The 14,061-nt window shown below is 40.5% G+C and overlaps 1 protein-coding gene and 1 long non-coding RNA gene across 4 annotated transcripts in view; both read left to right on the top strand.

Annotated features, from left to right (window-relative positions):
- Positions 1-536: 536 nt before the first annotated feature.
- Positions 537-1,687, top strand: LOC307037113. Its single transcript, XR_013807600.1, has 2 exons — positions 537-584; positions 1,141-1,687. It is a non-coding gene; the product is annotated as an uncharacterized lncRNA (long non-coding RNA).
- A 902-nt stretch (positions 1,688-2,589) lies between these two features.
- Positions 2,590-14,061, top strand: part of vaspb (vasodilator stimulated phosphoprotein b) — a 29,187-nt gene continuing 17,715 nt past the window's right edge. For 2 of the 3 annotated variants that reach the window (XM_079677877.1, XM_079677875.1), the window contains exon 1: positions 2,590-3,065. In XM_079677877.1, the coding sequence (XP_079534003.1) occupies positions 3,061-3,065 (5 nt within the window). In that variant the 5' untranslated portion in view covers positions 2,590-3,060. The remainder of the gene's footprint in view (positions 3,066-14,061) is intronic. The other variant, XM_079677876.1, reaches the window with a different exon arrangement.

Genomic DNA, 14,061 nt, shown 5'->3' with positions numbered 1-14,061 from the left:
TTTGCAACAAAAAATAAATGAAACAGTTGGTAAATGCATGGGGACAAAGATGTTCTGATTGCTGCTTTAAACACAGTAAAGGCACTAAATACAAATATGGAACATGAGCAGAATATGGCCTCTTTAATAAAGTTTACAGTTACAGAAAACATAATTTCTGATACACTGTTTCTTTAACTTATGTAAAAGTAGCTACACCAAAGTGTAAACATATTCTGTTACAAGTTAAAGTGTTGCATTCAAAAGTCTAACAAGAGTACCACTGTTAACAGGGGACACATGGTTAAAAAAGAAATAGCAGACCAGTTGCTCAGAGATGTGTGTGTGTGTGTGTGTGTGTGTGTGTGTGTGTGTGTGTGTGTGTGTGTGTGTGTGTGTGTGTGTGTGTGTGTGTGTGTGTGTGTGTGTGTGTGTGTGTGTGTGTGTGTGTGTGTGTGTGTGTGTGTTGTGAGACTGAAGGCATATTGGCTTTCTGGATGTTTACACATGCCAGGCCGACGTAATGCATTCCTCTCTTCCACTTCTGTCCCCGTCAGGAGGAGCTTTTACAGAGCGCCGAAAGATGGGACGGTTACTTCAAAAATGTAATCCTAATCTGAGCATCACAATATAAGAAACCAAGATATTTAGGATAAAAAATGTGTCCTCTGCTCAGAGATTTTATTCATAGGAAAACCTGCCTTTCATTAAGTATATCCAGGCAGCAGCCATACATCAGCAATGAAACACATGAACACATTCCACAGTAGAAGCAGAGAGGTTAGGGTTAACCCTAACCCGAAGCAGAAATACAATCTGAGTTGACAGAAAATGCTCCGTTTTACACAGTTAAGCTCACACACACTATGTTATGAGCATATAGGTTCCCCTACTCATTTAAAAACAGAACAAATGAACCAAAGAAAGTGAAAACCATGAAGCAGATTCAGGCAGTAGGAATATAGATTCACACTTAAAGTGTTAGCCTACAGGACAGTACATCTACAAAAAGAAAATAACATCATATCCTTTTACAACAAACACTATATGCTCTTTTTAGTGTTTTACTAACATTGTGATCCTGCTGGTGATACACAATGTCTATAAATGTAACAGTAATCTGATTACTTCTTTTATTATGTCTCCGACATCATGCTACAGAAAGTCTGTCTGGAGCAAAGCCAGAGAAGGAACCTGAAGTAACCCAGACATCCAGCAGGGCGGGGGCCCTTGGCGTGGAGGAGATGCTGCCTTCAATTGATGTGGGAAATTAAAACTACCACAGGAAAAACAAACCTGAATGCATCAATAATAATAATCCAGCAATGTAATATACATGATTCTGAAGTAGTTTTACTTTTGGTACTGTTGGTACATTTAACACACTTATTAAAAGTAACATTTAATTTATGAAAGAATATAAATACTAATAAAAGGGGATTTTAGAATGAAAGGAAAATAAAATATACACAATTATTTTGTTCAAAAAACTATATTTTGTCAACCCATCCCCTTCAATATACAACAAAGTTTTAAGTTCCTATAATTGAGTTGTTGGCCCAGTTTCCATTGTAGACATACAGAGATTGTTTTAGTTCACTCTGACAGCCGATGAAACAGGAGAACCGCTCACACTCCTGAATGTTGTTTTTGAGCAATCATTTGTGCATCTTCACTCATGCTGTTGTAATAAACATCTTTTACATAATTTGTTTTATATATTATTTATTTTGTATACAATGTGCACATTTAAACTTTAAATTATTATTGTTGTATAGATATACTTATACTTTATTTTATTTCATTCCATTTTTTTATAAATAATTATAATGAAATATTGTATTTATAAATGGATTTTAAAAGCTACTTAAAGACAATTTATAACTTCATGTAAACATTCTGAAATAAATTATAAAAACATTTACATTTTATTTTATCCATTATACCCCTAGGAAATTCTTATCCTGATGCTTCTGATTTTTACGAGGCACACGTGAACGCATCATGGGATTGTAGACTTCAAACTACTTTTATTAATAATACTAATAATAATAATACTAATAACTATAACAACAATTATTATTATTAATGTTTTATAGCACTTTTTAGAGGTCTTCAAACTTTTATTTAATTGTATCTTTTAATTTATGTTATTATGTATTTAATGTTATCCAATATCTTTATTCTTCTGATTTTTCCAAGGCACACCTGAACACAACACGGGATTGTAGCTTTACCTTCTGATTGTTGTACAAATACTTTTTACATTTTTATTTGTATAGAGAGCGATTTAGAGGTCTTCAAACTTTTAATGTATTCTATTTTTTATTATTATTTTAATTTTACTATTATTTTAGTTGTATTATGTTATTTGATATTATGTTATTTTATTATTTATTGATTTTATTTATCATGTATTTGATTATATGTTATTATTTGTATTTGGTTATTTTTTCATTTTATGTTATTATTATTTATATTATTTTTGCATAATTTTATGTTATAATTTATTTGATCTTCTGTTATCCAAGTATACCCCTTGGGAATTCTGGTCCTTCTGATTTTTCGGAGACACACGTGAACGCAGCACGGGATTGTAGGCTGCTTTGAAGCTGGCGGGTTGGGCCAGACTGGGTGAATCTACAGACCTACCGACCGACCGACCGACAGAAAGAAAGAAAACGGGGAGAAAAGTCCGGGCGCAAACCCACGGCGTTAATCTGCGCAAACACAACCGCAAAACTGCGCAAAGTGTGATAAGAGAACTTCTTCGTTTTGATTTATTCGGATACATCCCGCTTCCTCTCGGCGTGCCACTCTTTATCTCGCACTAACCCAATGTGGGAGAGTGATTTGAGTTGACAAGCTACTGTATCCCCCCCACCCCTCCTCTCCACACAACCAGGAAATCGTCGAGGTGTGCTTTCTCTAACACCGCTCCTGCTGCCCCGTCTGCGGGGGTAGATGCGCCCTTTTCCCCTCGATTTCTTTTTTATTTGGGACTTTTTTTGTACTGAAGAGCCGGGCTTCTGCTCTGAAGTCGGACAAACTTGAGGAGAGGAGCTCCACTCTGGCCGAACAATGAGGTGGGTAAAACGGTTCAGATCCCCTTCATCTGCATTGTGTTGCTACATTTTGTGTTTTTCGGCCACCGGGTTTCCACAAAGGCCACCGCTGATCGTTTCTGACCCCATGCCACTTCTTTGTGCGGTTTTAAACGCCAGGGAAGAGCAAGTAGTTTCCACATTAAACAGATAATAAGTGGGTGGTGTGGTTCAACTACATGGACGCTGTGTAGCAAGTTTGTGTGACCTTTGCTGCCGCAGAACTTGACTTTAGTGTATCAGAAAGTATCTCCGCAGGCTCCTACTGTTCATGTGGGCTTTCTTCTGGGAACATTATTCCCAGGCTGGGGTTGTTAAGCCGGTCAGATAACGAAAACAAAGTTTGTATAGGTTTCAAACACTCCATGTTTTGTGATGGCAGCTTTAGTGCTCACCTAAACCTCTATCATGCAAACAGTGGTATGAAGTAACTAAGTACTTACTTTTTGGAGGTACTTGTACTTGAGTATTTCCATTTTATACTACTTTGTACTTCTACTCTACTACAATTCAGATGTACATGTTGTTCTATTATTCCCCTTCTTTTATGTGTACCTTAAGTTACTTTGCAGATATATATTAATGATAAACAATAAGCTCAACAACTTAAAAAATACTTCTGATACATCTTGATTCAATTCACTGTTGAAATAAGTTCCACCTTTACCAGTTTGATAAACACATCATTACCTAAACTTTTGGTACTTTAAGTATATTTAGATGCCAATACTTTTGTACTTTTACTTGAGTAACATTTTGGTCGCATTGCTTTTACTTGTAGCAGAGTATTTATACTTCAAGGTTTGAGTACTTCTCCCACCTCTGCAAGGAGGATATAAGTGTATTCACAACAGTTTATAGGAGCATGTGAAAGGGGTTCAGTGTGCATGGTGGAGCCCCTCTATAAAAGGGGCTCCTTCAGCAGCACAATGCCCCAAATACACTTTCTGTTTATATCATGTCATGCATTCCCTAGCCGGACATTAAACACACTATTTAGCTCCCTCTGGGAACACAGACACCAAGCTGCTCAGTGGGAAAAGCTCAACAAATTCCACATCCTGTTACAGCCTGTGCAGTGGGCAATTACATGCTTTGAAGCCTGGGCCCTCTTTGCCTTTTCCCTCACTTCTTCACATTTAAAACACGCCACTTATGTCAAGGAGCAGCTTTTGTCATCTGAAACCCTGACAGATGCGGGTTAAATTCGGCGAAGGGCTGATAACCTGTGAAACTAGTTCTTTATCTCAAACCTCCAGAGCTGTGTAACAATATACCTCCGCTCTGCACATGGGTTGTTTCCAGGGTTTGTATTTGTTTTGCACATAGTTCTGCACGGCAACTTTGATTAGAGCAGGAACAGGAGGCACTTGAGCTCCCCCTGAAATCCTGCCACAATCACAGTAATGCATTTAAAATGCCCTGCTGATGAGGCCATTAATTAAGTTAATGCAACGCTCAGCAAAGATTACTGCTACCATACTTAGCAGAACACACTGGCAGTTTAATGTGAGTGTTAGCTAGCAAAGCAACCCAAATATGGAGGAAGTAGGAGAACTGGGTTTCTTTGTTGTAGATATGCCCGCCGTGTTTATGCCAACCCCATGACAACACACTGATATCTATGATTCACCATTTTATTGTTGTGATATAATAAAATAAGCAAACCGCTTTATGGCTGCACAAAATGCTTCCCAACCATAAACCCCTGCAGGAAGTAGACACGCAGAGTAAGTAAAATGCTTTTTTGTTTACATTCAGTTATCATTATGCCCTTTTTTTAAAAAGTGGTTTCTCCCAGCTGTTGATAAGTGACGTCCGTCTTGATAATCACAGGTCACCCTTTATCTCGGTTCTGTGGTCTGACCCGTTGATGTCACCTCGTATAATAGGTAAAGACTGGAATGCGGCTCTGCTCATGTTCTTTGTTAATTGTCCCTGTGGTATGCGCATGTTGACACAGACGTGCATTCAGAAGTTCAACAATTTGACCCAGTTGAGAAAATTCTTCCCAAAGTTTAAGCTGCCTTTTTAAAATATGTTACAGTCAGTGGAGTGATGCAGAAAGGAATCCTAATACCTGGACATAACGTAGCATTCTACCACTTCCGGTTCAAGTGAAAGAAAAGCAACCTTTTGTTCAACAAGATACAATTTGTGGGTAAATAATATAAAAATATAAGATAATCCAAAATCCAATGGGGGAAATCCTGTTGACTTTAAGGGAGCACAACAAAAATACACCAACACTCTAGAGACATCCAGCAAATGCTCCCAAATGGAAATGAATGCTAACAGCAATGTATCATCATATTCCAACTTTCTCTATGCTCTGGTTAGGTGGCACAGGAAGTGCACCATCTGCATAATGATTCATTGTTGTTGTCAGAGGTGACTCTAGTCTCCCACCATGACTCACTGACTGGGTCTCTGTGACTAAAAGCCCAGTACGCTGCTGCTGCCTCAGGCTCGAGATGTAACGTGTGTGACGTGAGTAGACAGGTGTAGTGCATCTGCTTTCACAACCTCACAACTTCCCTGAGCTCATGTTAAAGCTGGACATGCCTGGAAGCGATGCCAAACTGGGCTACGCCGCTCCACTCGACTCCTCGCTGTAGCTTTTTATTGATCAGCATTAAAAGCAGGGAGGTGGCCTCCCCCTCCGACTCCTTTGTGTCTCGCCTGTAGCTTCTTTTCCCTTTCTGCGTTGGCAGTAACTGGAAAGGAATGCAGCTCTTACGGTGATATTTGCAGCCGTTTTGCTGTCACATCCACTTCCTCTATCACAATGTTCTTGACCTCGTGTCCCAACAGGCCGCTAGTAACTGTAATTTAAGACACTTAGCAGTATTGCTGTGTTCATGTCCATGTAAGGATAACAAGATGAAACTCACTGGGGCTGCGGTGGTTGCGTGTTCATGCCTTAGTGTTGTGTAATGTTCACATTTGTGTGATGTGTTAGATGCTGCGTGTTTCATGTCTCGACTTGTTCTTCTAATTCCTCTGAAAAGTGTTTCTTCTGTTTTCTTTTGAAGTCTGATGTCAGTGGCAAAGCATTATCAGAGTTTACGCCTGCATCCATTCAATTAAACTAAATAATGCAATTCTATCAAAGGACACTTAAGTGTGTAGGTAGAGCTATTTGTTAAGGATTCACCTTATCTTGCAAAGTGCATACTTGAAATGTCTGCACTTTTAATTTCGTTGTTCAACCAAACACCCCCTAAGACCCACACTAGCCCTGCGCCCTAGAAGCAATAACAATTTGAGATAATTGGAAAGAGCTTGTGGGAGTTATTTTCTATAATCCATTTAAAATAATGGGTTTATCTCATGCATCATAAAGAGTTGCATGTTGATATGTCCTCCTAAAGACGGTGGAGTCGGTGTGACAGTGTGTCTAAATGATCCCTCCACACACTCCGTTATTAAACCAGTCTTGTGAGTTTGTCTCCCACATCACACCCAAACACTGCAGCCCCCTCCCCTGAACCAATTTACCCCTCCCACCCCTGATACTCATAAATAGGCCATTATGCCGCTTGGATTAGCCACAGAGGTTGCTCAGCATACAAAACCTACTGTTGTCTACTTGGCGGCAAATGCAGTTTTCTTATTTGTGGCTGGTGTTTTAGTTCTTTTATTGTGCTGTAATGGACTCTCTGGTTGGTGTGTTTTTTCTAGCTATCCTTTTTTTGTGTGGCTAAATTGGCTCCAAGCAACTTTAAATTCCAAAATATGCCCTATTTGGATAAACCAATCACATCTTGGTAATCTTTTTTTTTTTAGGTTTTTTGCTTTAAATATGTTATTATTAAATAACAGTTGGTTCAAAAGCTTAAAATCAGTTTTCTAAAGGTTGCCAAAGCTTGCTATGTAATGGGAATCACACTAAGGGAGTACCAACACAAAACAAAGGCAATGTGAAAGAGCACTAGAGCAGGCCAATGTAAAGTGGAGCAGAAGAAATGGCTAAAGTGGCCAAATGAAGTTAAAGACACATCTACAAACCCTGTGGTGTCTCTGCATTAGAAAGACCGAGGGACATCATCCAGCTGATGGGGAGTCTGGGTATTACTCTGTAGTGAAACCTAAGATTGTTGTGGGCAGAAACGCTGTAGTGATGTATTGTATGGTCACACAGCTAATGGACACAAAGAGACATCAGGTTCATCTGAGGCCCGCTGCTTAATGGATGCCAGTTAGTATAAAAACAAATTCCTGCTGTCAGCCATCCTAAACATTTCTATCGGTTAGATCCAACCTCACTTATCTGGGATGATGGTGATTGCTGATACACAAAGGTTGCATCAGATAAAACTGTATAGGTTGCAGATGCCGCTTTCATTTTTCTGTTTGGCAACACTTCCACTCTGCGCTGTTGTTTAGAAAAAGGAGAACCTGTTTTTAAAAAGTTCTTCAGGGAAATAATCAATTTCTGCATGGATGACACTTTAGTGTTTTTTCTGGATCAGCGAAGCATTTCAAATTGTTTACAGAGACAGTTGTTGCTGCCCTTGAAGCTGCAGGAAGCAATGGCTTTCTGAATTTGTTTTTGGTTGTCAAACTGAAATGAGGTCTGTGGTTAACACGAGATTTGAACGTTTTGTTCTTCTCATGTGTCTAAATGAGACGACGAAGCATCATCACGCCCAACTTGAAACCTAGTTCCTTTATAGCCTAACGTTAGCTTTTTACTTCAAAAATCATAAAGTGGTGTTAATATGTGGAGATTATCCTGCTGAACAAAACGTGTTAGTATCATAAACGTTTGTTTGCCACAGAAGTTTATTTCTTCACAGTAATCCAATCGAAAAACCCCGTTGTGATTCTAACTTCCTTAATACTTCATCATTTTAACCCGTTCTCTCTAAGCGTCAACTCTATAAGAAGTTCATTTGGGGAATTGATGTTGTCGTCAATTGAGAGGACTGTTCTCCTGTTAAAGATGTGTTTGCTAAAATGGTTAATCCTCGATGCTCAGTCATGGGTGAACATTGGCCTGAATGTTACCTGTGCGGTTTTGTTTTGTTTTGTTCAGTCAGTAACAGGGTTTACATAGCTGTGCCGCAAATTGATACGGTGTCTGCATGCTTGTGTAGTGCAAATAATCAGCCACCATTTCTCATTGACTGCAATTTTTCATGTTCGAAGGAAAACTAGTAGTCAAGATCTTCAAAAGCACTGAAACTCTTTTCTTTAAGTTTGTATACCATCGCAAACTTGGTGTTCTGCTTTTGAAGGTGTACAACATTATACAGCTATTATCAAAACGGCCAGTATCGGCAAAGGAGACTGACGTAGGGTCAAAGTATGCACACTCAACGGAAAGCAGGAAATATGATTAGGTGTTGCCTTGTGTTATTTTCTGCTTTGTCTTTTGTTACCTTTGTGGAAACAAGTCTTGTTAAAGAAAGAGTGTGAAGTCAGGGGAGGTAAAAGGGGGGAATTCTTGTTTAGTGAATTGGTCTTCCTCAGAAAAGTAGACCCGTCTCCTCCTTGTCTCGAGCCGAGGAGGATGTGCTCCAACCTGTAAAAGGAATTGAGCTCTGCGAGGAGGACAGAGGTGAGATGGTTCCAAATATGGGCATTAAGCTTGCCAGTAGTCCCCCCCCTCTCTCACACACACACACACACACACTCACACTCACACACACACACTCACACTCACACACACTCACACTCACACTCACACTCACACTCACACACACACACTCACTCACTCACACACACTCACACACACTCACACACACACACACACACACACACACTCACACTCACACTCACACACTGCCTCTGAAGCAGGAAGGAATTCATCTCCACTCTTGAAGTGGTCACACAACAGAAAAAGAAAAAAAGTTCTTGGCCAAACCTCTTTTCCACTTTTTCCACAATGCGGGATAAACTATGCCGGGCAAGCGATGAGTCAGCGTTTAAAGAATGCTGAGAGGTTCTCTGAGTAGACGAGTCAAACAAAGATATTTAGAAGTGTATAGCTGACATGGCCGGGCTGTTTCTGTGTGATTTGACTCGAGTAACAGACGCAGAAAGCAGTAGCCTAAAGTGTGTGTGTGTGTGTGTGTGTGTGTGTGTGTGTGTGTGTGTGTGTGTGTGTGTGTGTGTGTGTGTGTGTGTGTGTGTGTGTGTGTGTGTGTGTGTGTGTGTGTGTGTGTGTGTGTGTGTGTGTGTGTGTGTGTGTGTGTGTGTGTGTGTGTGTGTGTGTGTGTGTGTGTGTGTGTGTGTGTGTGTGTGTGTGTGTGTGTGTGTGTGTGTGTGTGTGTGTGTGTGTGTGTGTGTGTGTGTGTGTGTGTGTGTATGAAGGAAATGATAAAGACACGGGGAGCGAAGATAGCAGACGAATAACAGCTGATGGAGATTTCATTTTTGTCATAATTTTTCATTACTATGTTTTGGGATTTAAAAAAACCACTATTAATTTTATTTGATAGTTAATATGCAATGGTTTGATGCAGACAAAAGGTTGGGCTAGATTGTACATTATGACAGTTTTTCTTTATGGAATTGAAATATATAATCTTGTTACAGTATTGTAATAAATGTAATAAATCATAACATGAATTTAATTTGAAGGTTTTCGGCCAATGCACAAACTTATACTGAATAAAAGGGTATTTTCTTCTGGATTTTGTGCGTTTGTGCATCTATGGGACAGCTGGCTCCAACATCTAAACAGGAAGTACACCTTGCAGTTGGAAAGCTTTTCTCGCACGTACTTTACAGCTCTGATAGAAACAAACAGTTTCCTAAGATGTGTGTTGTTGACTCTGAGTCATGTGGGCCCGGCTGAACTTCACTAACAGCCGTTTACCTTGCCTGAGGGAGGATCGAGGATAGCGTAGTGTCAGGTGAGCGGGCCAGCGTCAACAAGCTATTGTGTGGACGTCCTAAGTCTGAATCAGAGGTCAAGTACTTCACCATAACCTCATTGCAGATTGTGCAATAGACTATGAGTCCTAAAACCCTGAATTGTGTCCACTTCCTGTCCCCTGGTCTGGAGGTCAGTGGTTTTCTGAATGTGTTTTTGGCTGTTGGTCTGAAATAAGGTCTGTGGTTAACACAAGCTGAAGACATTTAAAAGTTTTGTTCTAGAGCAAAACACAAGTCAGTAAATAACCCAATGGTTAATTTAAAAACGGCGGTTGCTAACAAGTGTCTAAATGTCATCAGGCCCAACACTAGCCGCATTTAGCTTTGCGATAGTGACGGGAAGTCATGTGACCCTGCTTTAGTTCCTTTACAGCCTAACGTTAGCTTTTTACTTCAATAATCATAAAGTGGTGTAAGTATCATAAAGGTGTGTTCGCATGGAGATATTCCATAGGATTGTTGTCCAGGGAAACGGGGAAATGCTGAATTCAGTGTCGGCCTGCAAAAATACGTCCTCACTGAACTATGATGCAGCCACATTTTCTTCAAACGGAAGTTCAGTCTCTCTCTTGCAACCAGTTAATCACCTGATGGCACATTTGATTTCACACGTAGCTTCTTTCACTTCCCTTTTTTCACTTGTGTCTGCACATTGCTTGTCTGTCTCAAACGTGACTTTCCCATGTGTGTCGTTTTTAACTTCGCTATGTGGTTGAAAGGGAATGTTTCCTTCTTTACTTATGAATGAGTTGTAGCTATTGACTTTCACTGTAAATATCCCGCATAACATATTTAAACCTTACAAAGGCTGAAAAAAAAAAAATCAAGGTTCTTTATTTTGTGATATTTTTTAAATGAATCTGATGGAGTAACTACATGTTTTTGAGCTGCAGTAAATATCTTTTCAAGGGTTCAAGTAAGTATATAACAATGTTCTACCAACTATAAAGAGACATATAGGTGGTGTGTTTCTCATGATAATCTTCATCACAAAAAAAGACGGCTGTGGTCTGTATTTTTATCAGGCTGTGAAGGAGGAAGTGGTTTGGTTAGACTCAGACTCTATTTAGTGACTTATTGTTCTCTGTCTGGTTTTAAACGTGAAGTATAACTGAAGGGGAAGCGTAAAATTTGAAATGAATCATTGTTTGTTCATCTAAGGTGCAGCGCGGCCACCTATGGTTTACTCATTCGAAAATAACACCTGTTTCTCACCTATGTTCACATTTGGCTCTGAATGTGTGTGAATCAAGTATCAAACCAACACGTATTGATGAGACATAAAGCCGCATGCATGCATTGCGCTAGATTTTGCACAACGCAGGTTTTAGTCTTACCGGCTGTCTTTCTTTTATCCTAAAAACAGAGAAAGACACTTATTCCTTGAGGCAAGACTGACTCAAAAAGCTTGAGCATCATTAAAAAATGATATTTGTCTGTAGTAGAGGGGGCCGAAAAGGCTTTCATAAAGTGGTATTATATGAATTCCTGGAGGAGAAAGAGAAGTCTCACGGATTAGGAGGGACAGTGATCCAGAAATGGACGCGGAGACAAATGGTATTACTCCTCTCAGTGTTTAGACATTACTGAGAACCTGCAGTGTCTCAGGGATGATGTCATGTGTGCTCAGTAAAGCAGTCTCATGATGATACTCAGGATGAATGTACTCCTATCCATTTCACTGTATGTGAGGACTTCTTATCCCTGCACCAAATATAAATATGGAATGCAGTAGGGGAGAGGTGGGTTGAGAGACACAAGTCAAATGCGATGAAAGTAATATATACAAAAGTAACCCAGGACAAAAAGTGACGCTGGACAAAAGTGAACTTGAACCCGGGTCGAAGGTAACTTAGGACAAAAGTTACGCAGGCCAAAGACAAAAGTAACACGGGACGACAGTAACACGGGGCGACAGTAACACGGGGCGACAGTAACACGGGGCGACAGTAACACTGGTCAAAAGTTATGCGGCACAATAGACAAAAATAATGCGGGACGAAAGCTAAATATTTGCCGGACAAATTACCAAAGTAACACGTGATAAAAGTATTGTTGGCCGAAAGTAACCGGAGACAAAATGTGCAAATATTGTGGGACAAAAGGCAGACGTAACCCAGGAGGAAAGCAGATGAAGGACGAAAGACAAAAGTGACGTGGGATAGTTCTCTCCGAGCCCATCTTTATCATGCCTAACCATGTCCGCATGTTCATCACGCAGAACTGACTGCAAGATATACCACATTGTTTCGACAAACCAGAGAAGCTGTTTTTGATTGTAGGAATGAAATTCACACAGGCAGTACATCTTGTTGAATTAAGCGGTTGGTTTAGTTTGTTGTTTCATAATTATGATCATTTGACAAAACTATTCGTACTTTATTACATCCCAAGTTTCGCCATGTTGGAGTTTCAGGTCAGGTTTAACTGTCAGGAGTCAGTGTTTCTTCAGTCGCTCTTTATTAGCTCTGCTGCTAATGCGGTCACATTGTCCATGTAACAGAACTTAACAAACACATGTTTCATATTGAACAAATGGAATTGGAGAAAGAGGTTAACAAAGACTGAGAGAAGTCGGGTTGACCTGCAGTAGAGCATATGTTTTTCTCAGAGACACGTGTGTGAGAGGTGCTGTACAGGCAGAGGTGCCATTAATATCCTAATGTCTGGCTAAGATTAGTGATGTGCTTGCAAAGACAAATAAACAAGGACAGGACAGCTCATAACATTGTGTTACAAGACTAACAGGTTTAAAATAACAATGCTCAAGTTCTATTCAAACCTAAATTGTACCAAATGTGTTCTTTCTAGATTTGACCAAACAGCTCCTGGTTTTCACAGAACAGACATAAGAGTGGACGATGACAATGAAAAACTGTTTCTATCTGTAACGTTTTTATCTTTTTAAACGACTGAAAAGTGTTTATTTTGTCTCGACTCTCGTGAATGCCAAGGAAGAGACATATCTCGACAGACCTTGGTTATATGTTTGAGGAACTAGTGAGGGAAGGGGGGAGGAGCAGCGTTGTGGGAGGGTCAGGTGAAGAGAGGAGGAGGAGGAGACGGAGCCACTGGGCCTGACTGTACTTGCCAACTCATTTGGGGAAAAGTTCCCAGAGCAAAGCCTTATACAGACATTTCCAAAAGAGCATGAGCCCCTGCGGTTTCCTGTTAACCCCTCGCTGACCAAGAAACCACAAAGAGAGGAGGAACTCACTGCCTGTGCTGAAGACCTTGTTCCGTTTTTAGCCAAAGCACATTTTGAATATCATCACGGTGATCACTTCCTGTTGTCAAGCCATTTGCTGGAGGTATTTGGGGGCTGAGATCCCTCCACAAAGCATCAGGCCGTGACCCCTTTGTGCTTAAGAGAAAAACACTCACCCTGACTAAGTGAGCAACACACCCAGAGGCCCGATTTGGAAAAAGTAACTTGTTGCAATTATTTTCTGAAATGTGGGAGGATTGATTATTTTGGCATCATTGGATAGTATATTAAAATGATCATGGTGTGGTTTTAGAGGATCTGTAACAAACAAATATGTCCAATAAAGTCCAATTGAGGCGATTCATGCAAGGGGGGGGGGGGGGGGGGTGGGAGAGAAACTCAGGGATTTTAGCCTTTAAACAGCACTTACATCAGGGGTGTCAAACTCAATTTGATCACGGGCCACATTCGCATAAAAGTAAAGCGGCATGTAACCGTATAATAAACGTATTATATTCTTTGCAAGCTCTTGTGGGGCTACATAAAATTAAGTCGCAGGCCGGATTTGGCCCCCGGGCCTTGAGTTTGTATATAGCACACCACAGGAAAGGGAACCCCCCCCCCCGCCCCCCCCCCCCCCCCCCCCCCAAATCATAATACGCCTCTTTAATATCTGTCCAGTCATCCCAGCTGTGAGTTCCTGCAGTTGTTACCCCCGGGTCGGCAGCTGTTGTCAGATGACAGGTGTGAGGCTCCCTCTCGGTGTGTTTCTGCCACTCGTGCTTTTAGCATCTCTGTGTCCGTAGTTCTATCAATAATGAATGTGCTCACTCTCAGTCGCACTCCTGAGCCCATCGCTTTCTCTCACATTAAATATGCATC

The sequence above is a fragment of the Notothenia rossii genome (genome assembly GCF_949606895.1).
Source record: "Notothenia rossii genome assembly, chromosome: 4".
Taxonomy (NCBI): Eukaryota; Metazoa; Chordata; class Actinopteri; order Perciformes; family Nototheniidae; genus Notothenia; species Notothenia rossii.
The sequence above is the reverse complement of the archived record's forward strand: the minus strand, read 5'-3'. Positions and strand labels throughout refer to the sequence as shown.